Consider the following 21,968-nt stretch of genomic DNA (forward strand, 5'->3'; position numbering starts at 1 on the left):
CTCTGCAATTATTCTTGTATGGTTGTTTTCATATTTACTATAAATGAACATGCTTGTTTGAGTCAAACCTGCCTAATCGACTTAATGACCAATATCTATGGTGAGAGGATGTTATGAGGCTTTGCCTTCAATGATTATATGTTAATGTGTATGGCCAGGTTCGCTGTCCTATTTTCACAGAAGAAAAGCAAATTGGTTAAGAAATGAAGAATCGTTTGTTTAAGTAGGACATTCTGAAAAAAATATCATTACTGGGGGGGGGCAGTTTGGAAATTTTTAATTTTTCTCGATAACAGGTTTCTGAATAATAGATCCCATTTCTGAATAACAAAGTGAAATGAGGTTACAATTTGTGTTGCAATATTAGCAATTAGTAATGCCACTTAGTTGTGGAACTGATAGATGTCACTGGCCAAGGAGTGAGCCAGTAATAAATGAACTCCATGCACCCAAGTCTTATAACAATGCAATAATACATTTTCTTTAATAATATGTTAAATTTACAATAGTTAATATTTGCAAAAATGGAAAAACATCATGGTGCCACCAAACTTGATTTCTGTTTTACCTCTCAGATGTAAGTTATGCTACCCACCCCCATATAATGAAATCTAATTATTCTCTAGGAACCATTTGAAGTGGGCTTTCGGGTTTAGAGATGGCTACTTGATAAAAGTATAGCCGACATACTGTTAGTAATTATTTCAATTTCAAAATTCATGCCCACAGTATAATCAACACCATCTACTGATGAACTACAAAGCCCAGCATCATTCCATTGACTACCAGTAGGGGAATGTGTGGTTTCAAAACAGCTGTAGGGCCACAGGTTGGATATCCCTCATTGAGTGTGTGTTTTTTGCCTCAAGCTGGATCTCTGCCTATTTCCATTGACCTTGATCCTTCTTTATTACTTAGGGCTATGCCAAATTCTTATCTTAAAAAGTAAATGTCATAGAAAACATGGCCCCTTTGCATTTAAGATACTTTAAGACAATGGTTTCTCAAAGACAAATGAAGGTATATGCTGATAAACCTTGTGCTGGGGGGGAGGAATATGAATACTCTGCCTTTGTGGGGGATGGAAGGCAGATGAGACCACGGTAGGGGGTGGGAGGATGCAGATACAATGGAACCTTTGCAAGGGAAATTGAGTGGCATTTCAGTGCAGAATGTAAGACACATCAAAGTGTATGGCACACAAAGAGAAAGGCCAGCAAAAGAAGAATGGAAAACGGTACTAGGCAAGAGAAATGGACCTGTGTCTTGCAAATCAAGGCTTAAAGACATGAGCAACGATTTTCTCTACAGGGTGTTTGTATTGTCTTTGGATTGTTCTAGAGAGACAAAACAGTTGAACTCAGGACACATTTAAATTACATTCCAATTTTGGATGTTGTAAGTAGGGCTGATTTTAATACATACTTTTGACCATAGAGTGAAGTTATCACATTTGCTCATTAAACTGTTAAGCTGTTCACAGATCAAACCTGACCTGTCCTGTTTTCTGGGTAATGCTGAAGAGATATTTTGGATAAAATAAAAAAGAAGCCAATGATACCTTTTATAAATAGTTGAAATAGTGGATTCCACATTCAACTTTTCAGTATACATTCAAACATGTCAAATTATTTAATTTTGTATTTAAAAATGTAAACAGTATTTATCCCTTTATTTTCTCTGATTCTCAGTCTTGGAACATTGTAGAAAAGGTCAGTTCTCTTCCAGGCCTGTTGATTAGCAGGCTTCTGATACATTCTTTCAGGAGTCAGAATCGGTAATGCAGTGAACATAAACAACCAGGCAGATGGTGCATGCAATAACAATTGTGTTAAATAACTCTTTGGAAAGTTTTTTTTTTTTCATTATTATAAAAAAAAAAAAAGTTATTGGGTGGAGAGCCCCTATAAAGAATTTTCCATTACTACAATCAACTGACAGTTTGTTATCCCTTTAACTTGGACAGAAATTTTTTACAGTTTTCTAAACAAGCAATTCCAAGCTGTCCATTCATTGAAAGATACACTTGTTTGACAAGGTCGGCAAACAAGTAAATCTTTCCCTAATAAGCCCACCTTGAGGTGAGTGATATTAGGATGATCCGATCGTTTGGCCATAGGGCCAAGCGATCGATCACAGCAGTGTGAATACAGGTCATCAAGGCGAGGGCCGCATTAGTGAGCCAAAGCAGTCTTCGCCCCAACTGGATTTTTAAACCTGTCCAATTGTTATCTGCCTGATTTTCCGCCAGCTATTGGTCTGGTAGGCCCATCACAGTGCCCCATACAAGGGCAGATAAGGCTAGTGCCACACAGGGCTGATTCTGATTCTGATTCTGCCCCTACGCTGGCACCAGCCTGCTAACTTGCCTGCACCCACAAGCAATGTCTTCACCCGGGTGCAGCCAGACATTGTGGATATTGATTGGAAATGTGAAGTCTCTCATTTTTTCGCCAATATCCGCCACATCTGCCTGCACCTAGGCAGTAGGGGCTGGTTTTTGGCCCCCATTTTCCTGCAGGCCAAGAACCAGCCCGGTGTAGCACTAGCCTAAAATCTGTTTTAATCGAATAATTCAAACATTTAAAAATGATTTCATTTTTCGTTGTAATAATAAAACATTACCTTGTGTTTGATCCCAGCTATGATATAATTAATCTTTATTGAGTCAAAACAATCCTATTGGGTTTATTTAATGCATAAATGATTTTTAAGTAGACAAAGTATGGTGATCCAAATGATGGAAAGATTCCTTATCCAGAAAACCCCAGGTCTAAAGCATTCTGGAGGAAATATGAGGGAAGCTATGATTTGTCATTTAAATACAAATTACAAAGTCTGATTTATTGTGAAATTATAAGAATATGTAACATTTTTTGTGCAATTATAGAGGCAATAAACCTTCATTTTACATTGTCACAGTCAGTGGTGTACTATAGAGGAAGCAGATCACATAGTCGCATGAGGGCCTGGGGGATGGGGGGGGCGCAAGTGTCGAGGAGTGTCCATCTAAATATTTTGAAGTATATTAAATGATTCTGAAATCTGCAAACAATAAACATTTAAGGTACTGCATTAAAAAGCATGTAAAGGCATGGGACCTGGTTTCCAGACTGTTCATGACCTGGGGTTTTCTGGATAAGGGTCTTTCCATAATTTGGATATCCATACCATATGGTGTCCATTCATTTAACCACAATTTTTGGGTGGTTAAAATCACGATAATTTCTGATGTTTGAAAATGTCACAAAAATTATTTTCCAGGTCGTACAAAAATATTGTGGTTGCATTCCGAAAGTCACAATTACAGTCACAATGACTCGGACCCGAGCGTTCGGAAACCGCGCGAAAACCTTTCTGGCTTTGAAGCCTTCAATGTATGATTTTGGAAACCTTCCATAGGACTCGATGGCACTCTACATATCCAACCTGGCCAAAAGATAGTCACAATACCAAAGCTTGAATGAATTCTGAAATGTTTAAAGTCATTGTGAAAAATACAGCTTTTTCGTGGAAGTTAACGAAAACCACGAAAAAGTTGTGGAATTTTAATGAAAATATTGTGGACCTGACAAAAAGTTCTATAAATTGAAAAAAAATACTATTTTTTCTCAAAAAAATAAAATTTGTGGTTTCATGAATGGACCCCTAAGTCTACTAGAAACCCAATTAACAATTAAATAAACCCAATAGGGTTGTTTTGATTTCATTAAGTATTAATTATATCTTAGTTGGGATCAAGTAAAAGGCATTTCTTTATTATTATAGAAAAAAAGAAATTCATTTTTGTAATTCTGAGCTTTCTGGATTACTGGTTTTTGGATAATGAATCTAATACCTGTACTTAGATAAAAACACTGTAGTGGTCCAAATAGCCCAAAATCACTTATCAGTGCTTTCCATAGCAATGTTTTGGCACATGCTGGAGGTAAAAAGGTGGCCTCTGCTCATAAACACGTTAACATGCAATTTCAGGCATTTAGGCTGCCGTTGTTGTCTGCAGTGGTCAAAACGACCCATGTCCCACAGACCTAAGGAAGCATTCTGCAAGAAGGCACAAGTGTTTGAGCTTAAAATAATTGCAATAAGAAATAAGTGATTTATTGCTTATGTAATATAAATGCTGCATGCCTGATAGTTCTGATCTAATGCTAAACTCTGGCATTAAAACAGGTATTGGCAGGCCTTGCTGTTCTCTGTGGGGTACCCTTCGGGGGTTAACAACAGCATATGCCCACTACTATACATACTCAGGCAATGATTGTGGTTGGGTGCCTGCCAACAGCACTTCCTGTAGAACTTTTAATAGAGTTGTGGAAAGTTTGCTTCACAAGCTCCAGCCTTGGCTATTGGAGGTCTGAGCAGAATTATGCAGTGTCTGTAACTGGAAAGCTGGAAAGCCTGCTGTGGGCCATTGTGAAGAAAGGCAGGAGTCATCATTTTGTGCCACTGTGTGATCCTCTTGACTTTACAGAAAAAGAAACATACGAGGACCATCTGAAAACTCTAAGGCAGTGCTGTCCAACTGGCGGCCCGCGGGCCGCATGCGGCCCTCCACCCCCCTCTGTGTGGCCCCCCACCTGTCTGGCTGCTTTGATGGCTTACCTTTGTGTAAGCTTTAAATGGTATCAGTACTGAGATAAACTGGCCCCCTGCATGGTTCTCACCTCTGATTCAGGCTGTAATCAGGCTGTATTGTTTAAACATGTAATCCCCTGTGTTGTTCACACCTTTTATTCCCTGCATTGTTAACCCCTGCAGTGTTCACACCTCAGGCTCAGGCTGTAATCACCCCCATTATTCACCTGTTCACACCTCAGATGTGAGATTGTAGGTACTGCCTGTACTATGCTGCCTGTGTGTATGGCACACACAGGGAGCATAGAGTAGGCAGATTATAGCACATAGCATAGGGCAGGGTGGGTATGGAACAAACAGGAAGGGCAGGCAGAGTATGGCACACATAGGCAGCATAGGGCAGGCAGAGTATGGCACACATAGGCAGGGTAGGTCAGGCAGAGTATGACACAAACCGGCAGCATAAGACGGACACAGTATGGCACACACAGGCAGCATAGGGCAGACAGAGTGCTGCCTGTGTGTGCCATACTCTGCTTGCCCTTTGCTGCCTGTGAGAGGTGAACCTGGCAGGGGTTTGTTCTGGGAGTTTGTTAGCAGTTGGAAATAGCCATTAAATGGTCCCTAATGTGTGCAATTATGTGCTGGGGTTTGCTGTGCTATCCACAGGGGAGGTATATCTTAATATTACATAATATAATTCTTTCACATATGAATGACGGTTGATATCCTCGCTGTAAGGACCAAGCATTTTGGATTTTGCTGTGCTACCACCTTTGTGATAAAATAGGTGTGGTTTGAAGTGGGTGTAGTTTAAAAAGGGGGAGTGGTCAAAACTGGCTTCCATTAGCGGCCCTCCACCATGTTTGCTAGAGAAATTCCGGCCCTCGGCACCACAGAAGTTGGACAGCACTGCTCTAAGGCATGGATAAATTACAATTAAGGAAGCAGGAAGAATTAAAGGAGTTAAGCACGAATTGTATGAGAATTAATCATTTACTGGCGCTGGCTGCAGTGAATCCAGTGTCGGGCTGGGATGTTTGGAGCCCACTGGGGCTGTTGCCCAATGCCCCCCATGATGTACCCCTTGTGGCCACCGCAAACTGATCCCCCTGCCCCCAGGCCGGCAAAAAAGCCTGTTGTAGCAGGGCCCATGAGAGTCAGGCCCCACTGGGATTTCTCCCGGTCTCCCACTGACCCAGTCCGACCCCGAGAGTAATGTTGGGTCAGGTAGATTTGCTTCCTATTAGGAAAATACAGACCTCAGGCTTTCTGTGTAACCCTCAGGGATCTACAGAATATAGTCCTAGCAGGAGTAGATGCAAACTCAGTTTCTTTTGACCTTTTTCATAAGGTAACTCCATTACCACAGATGTTCTTAACAGGAACTCCACAGAACACCATGCATGTGCAAGCAAGCTCTTGCATAACTCTGATCTACCGAGAGGATAAAAAAAAGTCTGTAAATCAGCCTGCCTCTGTATAAAGGGACTAATCATAGCACCGCAATAACTAACCCCAGCCTATGTAAGTGTCCTCTGCTAAACTTTCAAGTTGATTCATTCACGGAGATGGTAACTTACATGGAGCATCAAAAGTAAAAGTTAAAGTAATGACTTTTTGCAATTGCTATTCTTTTTTTTTTTTTTTTTACCATTTTTTACTTTTTAAAAATGAATTGGTTTAAATCTTTCTTGTGTTTCCAAGTAGTAGCTTATCTATCCTCATCATCGATACATTAGTTGCCGGCATTTTTAAGCAGGAGCTTCAGTCCCCTGAGGGCAGAATATCTGAATGTAACAGCTGTTCTGTAACAGCCTTAAACTATTCTTAGCAATTTTTTAATTGGTCTTCTTTTTTTTATTGTTTTTTAATTGTCTTCTACCCCGGCAGTCAAGGAAACTTTTTCTTTGTGGGGCATAAATGTTATTTATTTTTATTGTTTATCTTTCTATTCAGACCGTCTTCAATTCATCTTCCAATCTCTCATTCATACCACTGCATGGTTGCTATGGTAATTTGGGCCCTAGCAACCAGTGTGGTGCAGAAATTCCACACTGGGGAGCTGCTAAACAAAAAAGAATCACAAAAATCGCAAATAATAAAAAATAAAAACAAGTTGCAAATGGTTTTGGAATACCACTGCATCAAACTAAAAATTAGTATCAAGGTGAACCACCCCTTTAACCCTCAGTAATTTTAACCAGAAGTAATTATAGCTATGTATTTTCTGACAAATCTAATGCTGGGGTAAAAATTCCTTGAGATAATATAACTTGAGCTTTGGTTTGTAAAATGCCAGATAAAGACCTATAATAAACATTAAAAAAAATGTAATAGAAAACGAAACTTCTTATGAGAAATGACAATTCCTGAGCCCCACCATCTGGTTGAAGAATGTAGCACAGATAATACACAGCTCTATAAATATTGCTTCAATGTAAAGAAAAAAAACTATGTTTTCATCTGTGTCTGATATGTATATAATGTACTGACGTAAAACAAATACAGCTTTGATGCTTGTCCCTGCAAGGAAATATTTATGTTTTTTTTCTCACTTGTAAATAATGTCTCAAAATCAAATGTAAGATAGACTTGTTTATTAAAGGAATAGAACATGGACAATGGGGCAGCAATTAATACAGGTGTAATGTGCACAGACTAGTATTTTAAAAGCAGTTCCTTTTAAAACTAGCATAGTGTTAATTTAGCTCAAAACCATTAGTTTTAGGGCTCTGGCACACGGGAAGATTAGTTGCCCGCGACAAATCTCCCTGTTCGCGGGCGACTAATCTCCCCGAAATGCCATCCCACCGGCGAAAACGTAAAGGAGAAGGAGAGGCAAAGTCACGTGGGGGTGACAAAATGTTAGGCACCCCAAGTGACTTTAATCGCTTACCTTCTACCCCGGGCTGGTGCCCCTGTACAGAGAGAACAGTAGCAGCGATCGCTTCCTCCTTCCTGATCGATCGCGCGCATGCGCAGTAGAGTGAAAAGCCGAACTTTAACAGAAAAGTCAGCTTTTCACTCTACTGCGCATGCGTTTGTCCAGGACAATTGGCTGCAGCGTGAGTAGGAAGGAGGAAGCGCTTTCGACAGGTACCCCGGGCTGATGCTGTTTTCTCCTAACAGGGGCACCAGCCCGGGGTACAAGGTAAGCGATTTAAGTCACTTGGGGGTGCCTAACATTTTGGCACCCCCAAGTGACTTAGCCTTGTCCTTTAATGCTAAATGCAATGTTTACACCCCCTCCCCCCAAAAAAACCTACATAGATGAGGCCACATGGACAAGTCAACACGTAAACTACATATTTTGTTACACCAGTAAAATGCCCCCGTAATTGCACCTTCTGCCCCGTATGTGGATGTGTAAAGTTATTGCCTTTTAAAACATATGGGCATTGTGTGCAATTTAAACATGGATGCATACCCTTAGTTTTCACTCCCAAAAATGTATGGCCTTGCTTACTTTTCGTTTTAAGTACAGTGGAGGTAACTGAGGAGCCAATAGTTCTCCCCCTATGATACCAAATCAAAGGGGGTGCCTCAAATTCCTGTACCAATGGATATGCCCTTTTAAGAATATACCAGTGTTTACGTAATATTTGAGCAACATTTTCACTATAATCAGAGTACTGTGCAACAAAAGGTATCCGCCCACCTCCCTGTTTTCTCCTCCTAGATGAATGTTGTACTCTATACTGCGCTTTACTAATCACCTTCTCGGGATATCCCCTATCTCGAAATTTTTGACACATCCTATCTTTCTGTATTTCACGTACCCCTGTTTCACTTACCAACCTCTTAACTCTAGAGAGTCGGCTCACCGGGATTGAATTTTTTGTATGTGGTGGATGTTGACTTTTAAAGTGCAGAATTTGATTTTGATCTGTTGGTTTAGTAAATAAAGAGGTACACAAACAGCCTTCAACATTTCTATAAATTCACACATCCAAAATATGAATTTGTTGGAGATCATGAGTAAGTGACAAAGTGATAGAAGGATGTATAACATTCAGTCTATTGTGGAACCGTTTCAGGGAGCCAACGTCTCCCCGCCATAGTACAAAGACATCATCGACGTACCTCCACCAAGCCCTTGAATACGTGTAAGGACCCGATACTATGTTCCTGCTACTCCATGCCTGCATGATAATTTGTTCATCTTTTAGGTAAATCCTACAGGCATTCTACAATGTCGTAATATCATTTTTCCCTGGATAGTACTATTCTGTTGAAGTCTAGAGATAGACATACAATCTGATACTGCAGTCCCATAATTTATAACCCAATTATATGACCATTGGTCATAGTGTTTTGGATCATTACACAAGAGTTAATAACCACAAATAGAAATAAAGGTTGGCTGATGGCTGCTAGGTCATGGGCCACCATGGAATTGGTAGTAATCTCATTAGCAGACCCACAGGCTGATGGGTCAGAAAACTTTGCCTTTCAAATTCTGTGGAAAAATTGCACAATTTTTAGTTTAAAGGGTTAATTTGGTCAAATGATTTGCTTTGGATTATTTGTAGTGCAATTTTACATAGAAAAACAGTATGACTATTATGTGACTAATAAAGCTATTTCTACAGAATAACATATACTTGTATGTATTACATATACTTAAAAAAGGGAATATAAAAACTAATATCTAAACATGTAGATCTCCTTCAAAATATATTTCCACTTGTAATGTTAATAAACAATAGCCTATCTTGGGCCCAAATCAGTAGGGGAGGCAGGTCCTTGGGAAAACATAATCTTTCTGAAGTTTTGGGAGTTTCTGTGGAACTCAGCAATGTTATAGTTACACCAAACTGCATGTTCTCAAAATGAAATATTCATTAGCCACCAAAATAAAAAGCTCACAAATGATGCAGTTGTCTGTATCCTAAGTGCATGTAAGGAAATACAAAGACACTGGGAAGTAAAGGAAGGGAATGTGATTGGGTTAGAGTGATCAGTGGTGTAAAAATCACTTGAACTGAAGAAGTTGTGACAAGGTAATTAGGTAGCTGGGTAAGTTTTCCATAGAGCTGCATGTTTAGAGAGCATTTAAAGGCCTGGAGGAAAGAAAAGAATTATTGAACAAGGTAGTGAATTTCACAGTGTAGGTGCAGCATGGGAACGATCCTTGTGGTGCACATGGGAAGTGCAAGTCATTTGCAGACCACATAACAGAGATGTTTTGTGACAATAAAGAAAGATGCTGTAGGCCTGAAAATGTTTCAGCCATGATGTTAAAATCATCCTGGCTTGAAATATTTACCCCTCATCCAAATATAATATTTTTATATGCCACTGAAAACAATGAGATACATTCAGTTTAATAATAAAAAACAGATTTAATTACGTTACCCTTACATATAAAAGTTTCTATGCCTTTAAAGAAAAATCATCTCGCCTAATAAAATACCTGTACTGGGGTAATTTAGGGGAATAATTATTGGAAAAAAAGTTATAATTTCTTGGTCTTGTGTGGGGGAGGTATTTCCTGGGCCATAAGTAACTGCCTGTAACTGTAAGGTGCATTACCTGCAACATTTCTAGGAAGCTTATGTTCTAAGAACACGACATTAGAGGGACCCATATGTTGCTTGGCCCTGTGGCTTGCACAAGACTACAGAATTTGGACAGCTTTGCATGCAGTACTCAATAAAATAGACACAATAGAAAAAATATATATAGTTGAATGTGCTGAATGCCTGTGGGGGTGGGGCAGGGAAGACCTGAAAAACAGAGTATCAGTTAAAGAATTCTGCATACCAGCACTTTGCCATCTCAGTGTTAATTTACATACACAGATTATTGGGTAATTCTGCTTTATTATATTACACTGTAATCAAACTTTGGGGGAGAAAATGTTTTAATATTTTCGACTCCTGTTGCAGGTAGAAAATAACATAGGGGCAGGTGAGCTGGGAAAAGGTTACAGCAGCAAGCAACACTGCTTTAAGAATACAACCTTGATATTGTTGGACTACAATTGTCTGTATGCTTTAACCCTAAAAATATGTTAAAGTATACTTGGATTTGAAGTCCAGTAGCAACTGAGTAAAGTTGTGCGGTTGAACAAAAGTTTTTCATTCCCGTTAAAAACACTACAAAATGCAGTAATTATATAACTTTAAAGGGGTAATAATTTATGCTAAAAGGTTACATTAAACTAAAAGGCAGAGCAAGGCATCTGAGCTTACAATCTACACTTTACAAACTTTTACAGCTTGCAATAAAAATCTTGAAAAAAAATTAATGTGCATGGGCCATAATTTAGCCCATTGGAAAAGAACTAGCAATAAACTGTGTGTAGATGACACCCACTTGCTATGTGCTGGGGCTTTGTAAAAATGCATCCATGCTAGATTCACAGGTCATCAGCAGTTCACGTCTCACATTGAGAAACCACGTTTCAACCTACATTTAGATGAGATACAGCAGTCTATTTTATCTCAGGGTAGATCAGGAAATTTTGTATAATGTATATCATTTGAAATGGTCATTTTTTTTTTCCAACCATGACTTTTACAGAGCAATTAGCCTAAAAGTCAACCATGACTTTTGCAGAGCAATTAGCCTAAAAGTCAACAACAAGGCAAGATAAAACTGTCTATTACTGAAAGCACATACATTTGTATCAGGCAAGACATCCTGTCTCCCCAAAATATTTACCAAGCATGTTGTGGCTTATAGTCTATTACTAGTCTCAGAGGTGTAAACAAACATTTTTGACAGTCTTGGATATAGCCTCTTGAGCCTCATTTACTGACTGCAGTGCAAGGTGCAAAGTGTACCCGTCATTGCACCATTATGCCCCCAAAGCTTTAAACATATTTTGCAATGCCTCTTAAATCATGACCAAATTTAAAAAAGAATTAGCATGCGGCTACAGAGAGTAAATTGATACCTATATGGTGCATAATCTACACCATGCCCCAGTCACAATTAATAGGTGAAGACTGCATAAAATGTTACATATAAGGACAATGAGACATGAGCAGATTAGTCGCCCTGTGATGAATCTCCTCTCAGTGCCTTCCTTATGATAACATAAATTACCATTAGATAAACATTTGCATTGCTTTGGCTTTCTGAAGTCATCTGTAGTTTCTTTGCAAGGCAATTTCAGAAAGCCAAACTGGCACAAGTATCAATTCATACCAATGATTTACACTATCGGCGATAGAAAAGTACTCAGAGGAGATTTGTTGCTACTGCTAGAGGAGATTAATTGCAGGGCAACTAATATCCTCATGTGTCATTGTACAAGTGAAAAAAAATGAGGCCCCTGTTCTTTTAGTGTTCTGATACACTCCCAATTTATTACAATCCCCTTAATAAAGAATAACATAACTGCTGTGTTTTGACACATACGTTAAAAATAACTTAAAATAAAATTAATCACTTTTTGCATACTTGGTTTCGCTAAATGTTACACATTGCTTTTGGGCACATAGAAAACATATTATGGAACACTGTAATAAAAGTTACTAACAAAAAAAATGCTAAATTAATTAGCTGCTCTAGGGAAGCATTGGTTTTATCTAAAACAATAACAGGGTTGATTTAACAGGTATTGAACTGGGGAATCCTGTAAGCTCTATTGAGCGGCCCTCACTGCCTCTTGTATTGGTCAATATTTGTATGATATGACACCTGAACTAACCTTCATTTAAAGGAGCAAGCAACAAGCCTTTTTTAAAGTACTTTTGTACATGGCAAGTTAGTTCAGGTTACTTTAAAGACACATATAAAAGGGCAGCACATACCTCAGTCACACTCTGACTCTTCATATAGATGGCATGGAAACTGACCACTTTGATTCCTAGAGCACAAAGGTTGGGGGTGTCTGATCTGGAAAACGGCAAAGGCGGCTATTTCTGAGCAAAGATAGAAAAAGAAATAAAACTTTATTACAAGATTTTCCTAAAGGATTCTAACAGAGTGCCTAAATGTATTGGAAAGCCTTTATGTCCTCTTTGTGGATACCTCAAATCACTTTGGAGTCCTATTACCTTTATTACCTTTTCAAAGTCACTTTGTCACCTTATACCTTTAATTGCCTCATAACTCCTTAAGGCTAGCGTCACACCGCTGCCTTCTGCCCTGTATTTAGAATGCCGTGACAGATATTAAATTTACCCCTCAGTGCACACAAAATGCGATTTTGAGGCAGAAAGCTACATTTACACATTTTTGTGCAGAACCCCATCCGTATGTGCATGGACAGGCACATGCCGTGCAAAAAAGAGATGGATAGCAGTAGATCGCAACATGTGATACTAGCCTTAGTGGATTCCAATATCTTTAAATTTTACCAAAAAGTGAGTGCATTATCCCACTTAGATCAGTGTTGATGTGGATCGTTAGAAATACCCAATTCTTCACAAAACTGCCATAAACTGTTTTTTACCGCAATCAGGGTCTTGTGGAGTCCACGCCTAATTTAATTGTGCTGGTCAGATTCTGCCCTCACTGCGGCTTTGGGGAGCTGCACCTGGACCACCAATTTGGAGAGGTGAGTGACCTGTATTTTTTTAAAAAAGCATCAGAGTGTGTTAAAGCGACAGATTTGGGCAATGAGTACCCAAACCACCTATAATATTTGGTGAGCATTTAAAAATTAGTAAGAAGTTCTATACATTGTGCTTAAACTGAAGTATCTGCCTATGGACAGTTTGTCTGGAAGGACCCAAATTGTCTTTTATAAGGCACTTGGATTCAGCCAAATCTAAATCCAACCAAAAAGACTCAGATTTGGCTGAATTCTGAACCAAATCCAGGATTCACTGCATCACAAAATGTATACACTGTACCTTTGCTAAAGTATGGCCTACCTGATACAAATATACTAAAGTTGTTTATCTGCTTAGTTTGTTGCCCCCCCATCACATCTCTATAAACAGCAAAAACTAGAACTTTGAAAAACAGCCTATTGGCTAGTATGCAATTGTATAGTGCTTTACAATGAAAAATACAAACAGGGGTATAGTTATTATAAATTAGAATACAGTATGAAAATTGGAATGAATTACGGTTTCTTTTTATGTTTTACTGCTGCTTTAACAAACAACTGTTTTTATATTTTGTGGTAAAAGGCCACAGTGGGTTTCAACATTTCTGTTCAGTTTCTTAGTAGATAGTTTATTCACAGTGTAGTGGCAGCTCTTTTTAAGATTTCAGTTTCTATTTTACTGCTAATTCACCAGGGTCAGACATTACTTAGGTCAAACCCAGCTACAAGGGTTATTCAAATTTCTTTCATTTTTCTACTGAGATTCTATACCGATACTTACTATTCTGGATAATCTAAAGTAGAAAATCTAACATCTATGACATCCAGAAGCTTGTCTCATGTTCCACAGGCTGTGGTTCACTCCTTTGCCACTTTGAAGTATTCAGACATATTTCCCCCAATCTGCATCCTATCTAACTACAGAGAGACATCTGCTTTTGTGTCACACACAGCTACACTTACCCACTACAAAAACCTAAATATAGTGGTGATGCCAGAAGATCCCTCCCATTTACTGTGTCCCAAACTTTGTTACTAGGCTGGCCTAGAGTTCAAATGGTATTTAGTTTAATACTCCAATCTATGGCATACATACCCAGTGGTGCATTTTTTTAGTGAACAGAAGCACTGACCTGGGGTATCATATCAGGTAAGCAATTACAATAACTGGGGGGTGCCATAAGTTTTACCACCCCCAGTGATTATACCTTTAGTTCTCCTTTAATGTTGTTATCAAGTAGGAAGTTGGAGCAAAACTACATTCTTAAAAAAGACAACTTGTCTGATTAGCAAAGAAGGCTCTTGGAATAAAACGGTTAAATGCCAATATTTTTTTCTGACAATTACTGAAAGGAAATGTGTCCATAAAGGGCAGAAAGTAAGCGCCACAGTAGGAGTTGTAAAGAATTGTATTGAGTTTCAAACCCCTCAGTGACCCAGCTATGTTGCAGCAATGCTTGCCCTGGCTTGCAGGTCCCTGAGCAGAGGCGATATGTCTGCGCTTGAGGAGATTACTGACCGGCCAATGGGAAGCGCTTTAATGCGCGGGATGAACAGTTCTGACAAGGATTCAGTGCAAGGATTCAGTGCAAGGATTCCGCATACGGTTCTGTTGCGCTGCCGCCTATATAGTGACTGGCGGACTCCCGCCGCGGGTTTCAGCTTTATGAAGGAACCCGGCGTTCTGTTATTATTATATCAACCTGTTTCCTAACTACGTTCTACCTCACATAAAGCGAAGCTGCAACTACTTCACTCTTCTTCTCATGGCCTCGCCAGGCAAAGGCTCAACGTTCAGGACCCTAGCTTTTTGCCAAGGAAAAGGCGGCTAAGTTCAAGCCACTACAAGATGTTTCCAATAATGTGCCATTCCTTGATAAATGATTTGCTTGTTTCGCTCCACAAATGGTAACACCGGAAACATTGGTTTTAAACTCCTCTACTTCCAGAGGAGAGAGCAGAACCCCATCCCCCAGCATAAGATGCGCTCCCCGGCACACTCCAACCCCTCGGAGAGCTCTCTCACACAAACCAATAGTAACAAGAGAATAGAAAACAGGACGGACCGTGGTACCAGCCAGTAACAATCAGTCGTAACAAAGGGGCCAGGTTTGTGCCATTCAATGAGGCTGCCAACCAATGGATGCTGAGGAGCATCTGTTCAACTGAAGAGGGGCTATTACCATAATGGGCGGGGAAATCCCTTACATCCAGCCAATTGGAATGCAGGTACCTAGGTAACTGTACGGGGCTGGATTATGTTTCATAATAGACAGTTTTGCGCGCAAACCAAAATTAACACACACCGTCAAGCCAACCAGTAAAAAACGCCAGAATCACTATAGTCCCGCCCAACTACAGTCCATATTTAATTCTCTGCTTGTGGTACAGTTGTTTCATTCCTCTCCACTGAGTCGTGCGGCTGCTTGGTGACTTTGTTCCATCCATTCGTCACATTTTCCCCGCTCCGAAACCAAAGAGGTCTTTATTTTTTCCTCTTTTCCCGAATTAAGAAACTCTCAAAGGAAAATGGCAGATACCGACGTAGATACCACCACCGCCGAGGTCCCCGTCACCAAGGTAAAGCGCCTCCCGTTGTGCCCCTGACACATTGCCTTTCCATTGTTCGCGGCAGGTTTCTTTGTTGTGTTTCCGCGCACGCGGTTTGGGCTGAGGGGAGCGGATCCCGGTTCCAATCGGAACTTTCCCGCACCGAGCGCAGCGCACTCGCACAACCAATCTGTCAGGGGTCGGAGTTAAGGATTTTTCTTCAAAATCCCGGCGCTCAGCCTTTACGCCTCTCTGCCGGCATAGGGTGCAGTCCGCCGCCTCAATGTGTTTAGTTGAGGCGCTAATTATAGGTTTAGCTGAATGGGAATTTACTGATCTTTGACAGTGTTTTTTCCTCCCGCGTATTGGCTTGGCTGCTTTGTTTCTATGGAGGCAGGTAGTGGTTTGCCCGTTGCATTTAACCCTACTAATAGAATAACCTTTCTGAGAAGCATTTCTCCAGCCCGCCGTGCGTAAGCACAGATACCGGGGTGAATGGGAGGGCAGCGTTACCTCAGGGAACTAGAGCAGCCAGTGCTCCCTATACCTGCACTATAGGTGCGAGCTGCTGTCCTGCGCCCATGCTTTATTTCATGTCCCCTAGCTATCTCTCCATGCTATAAGTTGACTTGTTTGCTTTTACTCAGCCGCCCGACATCCTCCTCCCCCTTTTCCGAGTCTGCCACCTGCGCTGGCACCGCTCCAGCCGCCCGGCGCCTTGAGAAGCGCTTCAGTTCAAAAGCGTCAGGGAATCGGCGGGAATGAGGGGGGGTGCGCGTACACGACAGGAGTGGGTGAAAGTGCGGGAGAGTGAGGTGCGGGGGCGCGCTTGCTGGCGCTAGTGCACGGTTTCCTGGGGTGGGGGCGGGGAGCCGGGAAGATGGCGCTGGGGAGCCGAAGCTCCTTTGTCTTTCGCGCGCCCTCCCTCCCTGCGCGGCGGCGGCGGCTGTGTCGGGGGCGCGCCTGGCAGATGTTCCCGCGTGCACGCGCTTGGTTAAGTGGGGTTTTGCTTATTCCCGTACTGCTTGTGCTCTCCCTAGAGAGACAGAGCTATCCTCTATTGCAAATCCCTGCTTCTTTGTTTTCACAGCGGTCATATACTCCCTGTTGCTAAACTGCAGCATGCACCGATTTCATTCGCTTTTATTTTATTCTTTAAGTGTTAAATTTACCCCTTTTGGTGTTTTTTTTTTTTTTGCTTTAAATAAAAATGTAATTTTTTTGTTGTATCTTTGTTTAAGGATCTTAAAGAAAAGAAAGAAGTGGTAGAGGAACCAGAGAAGGCAGAGAATGGCAAGGGAGATGCCCCATCTAATGGCACAGTAAGTGTCTGTCTTGCACAGGAACATGTCCGTCTCTGCGGGCACCAAACATAGCTTAACACTTCTGTATTTTCCCTGACAGGAAGAGAATGGAGCTGACCATGGTGCACAGAATGATGATGCAGAGGAAGAGGATGAAGAAGGTATATATTATGTGCCTTAAATATCATAGCCTTGAAAAGTCTTTAGAACCTTTGCCCAAGACTCCATTGGAGGGATGAATGTGTAGCCCTTTTATATCCAGTTCAGTAATGGGAAAACTCAATGTCGTCCAGATGCTGAATTACACTGTCTTGAACACTGAACAGGTGCCCTTAGGGTATTGGGAGATGTAATTCAACAGAAGCCCAAGGGCTATTGTCTTCCCCATGCCTGCTTCCAGTGCATTTTTAGTCTTTACAATGTGACTTTCATAAGAAGATCTAATGATTGCTGAGCTATGAATGTATAAAGCACCAGGGGAATTTACTTATTTTTTTTAAAAGCCTTGCTTTGTGTGTGCAAGTGTACATAACCAATACAGTAAAGATAGCAACCAGTTGTATACCCTGTATACACCCCTTCCACATAGGCAAAAAATCTTTTTAATTTTAAAAATTAGAAATTACTAGTGGTAATGGAGATCTGTGTTGCTTTCACACTTAATAACATCCTGTAATCATCTGAGTTAGTTTTACAAGATATGAGCTATGTATAAACAACCCCCTCCCTTCTTGCCATTTGACTGTTTAGGCTTTCAGATAAGTAGAAGTCTATTATGCAGACTGATTTGCTGTGCAGTTATTATAACTGTTTACCAGAAAATTAGGAACTTAGTATATTTATTATTTCTCTGTTTGCCCGCTTTAACTCTTGAGATGACATGTGCTTTTTGCCAGTTTTAATATCAAGAAAACTTATATTTAGCATTAGCCCTGTTCATTGAACTATGTGAACATGGGCAGGGTGGTACACTTGACCCTTCAAGCATTATAGTGTTTGTGTATGAATAATGTGAATTTTTAATCACATTATTTAACTGGCTGCTGTCTTGTCTTTGGTCAACACATAACCAAGAATATTATACACAGTGGGACACCAAATGAACCCTTGCAGTGTTTTGTTTTTCCCTCCTTAATGAATACTGCAGTTCTTGTAATGTGGGGAGATTATTATAGAGCTCTGCATAGGCAATTTCATAACTAGAAAATAAACTTCTGGCTGTTGGCTCAAGTGGTTTAAATTCTACATGCATATAAAACATAAAAATTTTTTTTTTACCTTCTAGGGGATGTAGAAGGTGAGGGTGAGGGTGAAGGAGAGGAAGAAGAGGATGAGGAAGAAGGTGAAGGAGATGAAAATGAGACAGATGGTCTTTCAGTAAAACGTCCTGCGGAAGATGAGGTGAGCACAAATTTGCCATCATGTTCTGTGGTTGCCACAGATAGGTGACCAACTAAGCATGCACTTACTGATGCAGCTTCCTGCTCTAGTCTTAATCTGACCTGTGCAGCTAGTAGAACTGTAGCTAACCTTGATGTTTGCATTACAGGAGAAAACTGAAACTAAAAAACAGAAGACAGAAAATGGAGACTCCACAGAAGTGAAAGAATCTGCCTAAATTCTCCTTCCAGACATTTTATAGCTTAAGTGACATGGTTGACTTTAAATTGTAGAGAATGTGCTTTATATCTGTACATTTTACAAAATGACTTTTTATATACTGTAAACTTACATGCACTAGAAACCTGTAACATCACAGCAAGATAGCTAAGGTTTTTTGTAAAATGTTATTTATTGGTGCTTGTTTGTACTGGTTAACTGCTTCAATAAAAATCTAAAGTTTTTTTTTTTTTTTGTTTAAGTGGTACAGCTTTGCTTTTGTACACCATTGAAGCACATGTCTTATCATATTAGTACAGCCATGTGTATTCTTGAGTGAAGCTGCCTTCCTGTAATATAATGGTGGTAGGCTAGAAAGTTCATATGCAATGAAGGCCAAAGATGTGGATCTTATTTAGCCAGGGTTAACCTGGGAATTCTGTATAGATCTTTGGGCTTAATTTTGTTGCTGTTTGGTATATAGTTGTGGTGCAAGCAAGGCTTGACAATTGCAAGGTTCAATATGTAAATTTCTCTGTATCCTAATGTGCTATCAAAGTGTGTGTGTTCTGCAGAAATTTTGAGGCATTGACAGTGTAGTTTTCATCAGTTATAACCAAGATAAAAACTGTATACCTCATTAGTTTATGCTTACCACTACTTTGTATATTCAGGTTACGTACTATAAATAAATCTTTTATATAAAATAAATGAGTTTGTGTTTCCTTTACATGACAATGTAATAAAATTCCAAGTATTTTTCATTTAGTGATCGTGTGTATGTTCAGATCTCGCTTCCCGGGGAAAGATCAAAGTAGTACCAATAAATTTACTGGGCGCTTTCCTATCTATAACAGGTTAATCAAGCTGTTCACTCATTGCATAATCACATTTGTCTAAATCTAACACATAAGTATCACTCTACAGTATCAGTTTAGCTGATGACCCTGATCTATGTGCATTTGCCATAAAGTGAAATGTGTGTATTTGGAACTTTGATGTTATCCACTCCCATTTTAAAGGTAACATTTGCTTAACCGCACAACTTAATATAAAGTTGCTCAGGGTGCTGTCATGAGCACTTTTGCAATTTATTTTTTTTCCTTTTTAGTTAGTTGATAATAGCGGTTTAAAATTGTGAGTGTGTAACATGAGTGCTCACTGTTTAGTACACAATTACAAAGATCTTGAAGGTGATGTCTCCTGACTATTCCATTCTGTCACTTAGGGGCACATTTACTTACCCACGAACGGGCCGAATGCGTCCGATTGCGTTTTTTTTTTTTGCGATCGTGTTTTTTTCGCGAAAATCGTATTGGTAACGAAAAAGTCGCGACAATTTCCGAAAAGTCGTAAGGCACCGAAAAAATCGCAAAAAAATACGAAAAAGATGCAAAATGTTCGTTTTCCAATCGGAATTTTTCCAATTAAGATTCGAATTCGTGTCTTAGTAAATCAGCCCCTTAGTGTGGCAAGAGGGGTAAAACTGAGCTGAGAGGTGTCTGAAGGGTCGCAATTTTATCTAGCTGCCACCAAGACAAATCAGGGTTATTCTGTTACACATTTATATTAGCAGTGTTAAAATAAAAATGTAAATTGCAAAGAGAACTAACCAGTTTTACATAATCCATGGAAAAGCTAGACAGGTTTGTTTTCTGGATAAGGGGTCTTTCTGTAATTTGAATCTCCATGCTTTTATGTCTACTAAAATCATTTAAATATTAAACACAATAGCATTGGTTTTCCCCTAATGAGGATTAATTATATCTTAGGGAAGAGTACAAGGTGCTGTTTTATTATTACATAAAAAGTATCCCTTTTAAAAATATAAATTAATGGATTAAAATGGAATCTGAAAGATGAGCATCTTGTAATAAAATAGCATCTAAATAAAAGGTCATGGAAACCTGTAAGGTTCCTCTCCCTAATTCATTTATCTTTTTATGTAGTCTGCACATTTCAGTGACATAAAGAAATACATATGTATACCCTTGCAACATTTGAAACCTAATTATGATAGTGTGGTGGCAGGTCAGGTACAGCTGGCCTGGGCTGTACCAAGCTATTACAGTCTATACAGCACTGGTATATTCTCAGGTACAGGGTGTCAGAGCAGAACACTACTTGTTAGCATAGTGGTTGGGAACAACAAGGTTACTTGACAAGGAAGTTTTTTTTCTTCAAGGTCAGTACAGGCTGCCAAAAAGAGGAAGTGTCTGGTGTCACATGGAATTAACTTACACATAAAAACATTGTATTTGATGCTTTCTGGTCTTAAAAATGCTTTTCCTTGCTATTTAGAATGTGCAGTACAACTTAGAATACTCACTAACCTGGGCCATTGCAACATTTTTCATTTATAATTAAACAAAGTTACTTATAGATGGATCAACTAGTCCAAAAAAGTGATAAAACCACTCAAGAGCATACAGAAACATGTTGCGTTCAGTAGGGCCTCTATTAGATATTATATCCATAATGGGCACACATCAACAGATGTAATTTCTTTGTGCCATTGTAAAATGCTGGGTATGATTTGTCTTAAAAAGAAATAAAGGTTTCCCTTTTTTTTTTTTTTTTTTTTTAAACTCCACCTAAAGGAGATATGCAAAATGCAGGGTGTGTACGTCACTAAATTGTAGAATAGAGCATGGGTTGCCAACCATAAAACAATTCATCTTTATTATAGCCAATAAACATTCTACCACTATAGATATAAAGGAAAGAGCAGGACCAGTAAACAGTGTCTGCAGAAAATTTACACACTTGTTTTCACGCACACCATTTTCTTCCATTTATAAAGTATCTATAGATTGAGCAGTATCTATAAGGGGTAATGGAATGCTGGGCACAATGTTTGCTGCAGGTCCAGTGTCCCTTTCAAAACAGATGTAATTTGCAGCACATTCGAGTCCACATTTTGTGAACTTGCCAATGTAGAAAGGTTATAGATTGTGTTCACACCTACAGTATAAGCCCAGTATACAGTACTCCCATAGCTTTAAAAATTGCTTGGCTTAGGTTTCTGCACAGAATTTTTCTTTTTCAAACTAAGGCTTAAAAGGATCATGCACTTTTGCAAATCCTATTGTGTTCAAATGGGGCACCACAAATAATGTGTTAACACCAATTTCTTTCTATTTTTTTAACGTATGCTTCCTGATCTTTCCAAGAACAGGTGAGTAAACTAGACTGTTGACTCTCTAAACCATTAGAATTTGATACTCTTGTTTGCTAGCATTTATCAGCCATAACAGTTACGGGCCATATTGAGGGCCTTTGGCACCAGATTTAAGTGGTTTGGAAGATTTGACCATGCTGCCTACCTGCTTTGGCATGTAGACCAACTTGGTGGCAGTTTCCACAAGCCATTCCTCAGTGTTGTTGGACAAGAATTGATTTATTCAGACTGAAAATTGTAT

The 21,968-nt window shown here is 39.6% G+C and overlaps 2 protein-coding genes across 5 annotated transcripts in view; one reads left to right on the plus strand and one right to left on the minus strand.

Moving 5' to 3' along the window:
- LOC100488469 overlaps positions 1-15,279 on the minus strand; it is a 97,491-nt gene extending 82,212 nt beyond the window's left edge. Inside the window, exons 1-3 of one of the 4 annotated variants that reach the window (XM_012967179.2) lie at positions 15,160-15,279; positions 12,992-13,105; positions 12,348-12,458 (exon numbers count right to left, since the gene is read on the minus strand). The gene's annotated coding sequence lies outside the window, so the exon portion shown is untranslated. Of the gene's footprint in view, positions 1-12,347; positions 12,459-12,991 lie in introns of all 4 variants that reach the window. The other 3 variants (XM_012967177.2, XM_002937458.4, XM_031905748.1) reach the window with 3 other exon arrangements.
- Positions 15,280-15,581: 302 nt separating this feature from the next.
- ptmap12 (prothymosin alpha like) lies at positions 15,582-19,253 on the plus strand. Its single transcript, NM_001045704.1, is given in 5 exon segments — positions 15,582-15,673; positions 16,885-16,965; positions 17,048-17,108; positions 18,233-18,348; positions 18,497-19,253. Coding segments are annotated over 5 exon segments (378 nt in total). The 5' UTR covers positions 15,582-15,622; the 3' UTR covers positions 18,566-19,253.
- Positions 19,254-21,968: the final 2,715 nt, after the last annotated feature.

Source organism: Xenopus tropicalis, chromosome 7 (assembly GCF_000004195.4).
Source record: "Xenopus tropicalis strain Nigerian chromosome 7, UCB_Xtro_10.0, whole genome shotgun sequence".
Taxonomy (NCBI): domain Eukaryota; kingdom Metazoa; phylum Chordata; class Amphibia; order Anura; family Pipidae; genus Xenopus; species Xenopus tropicalis.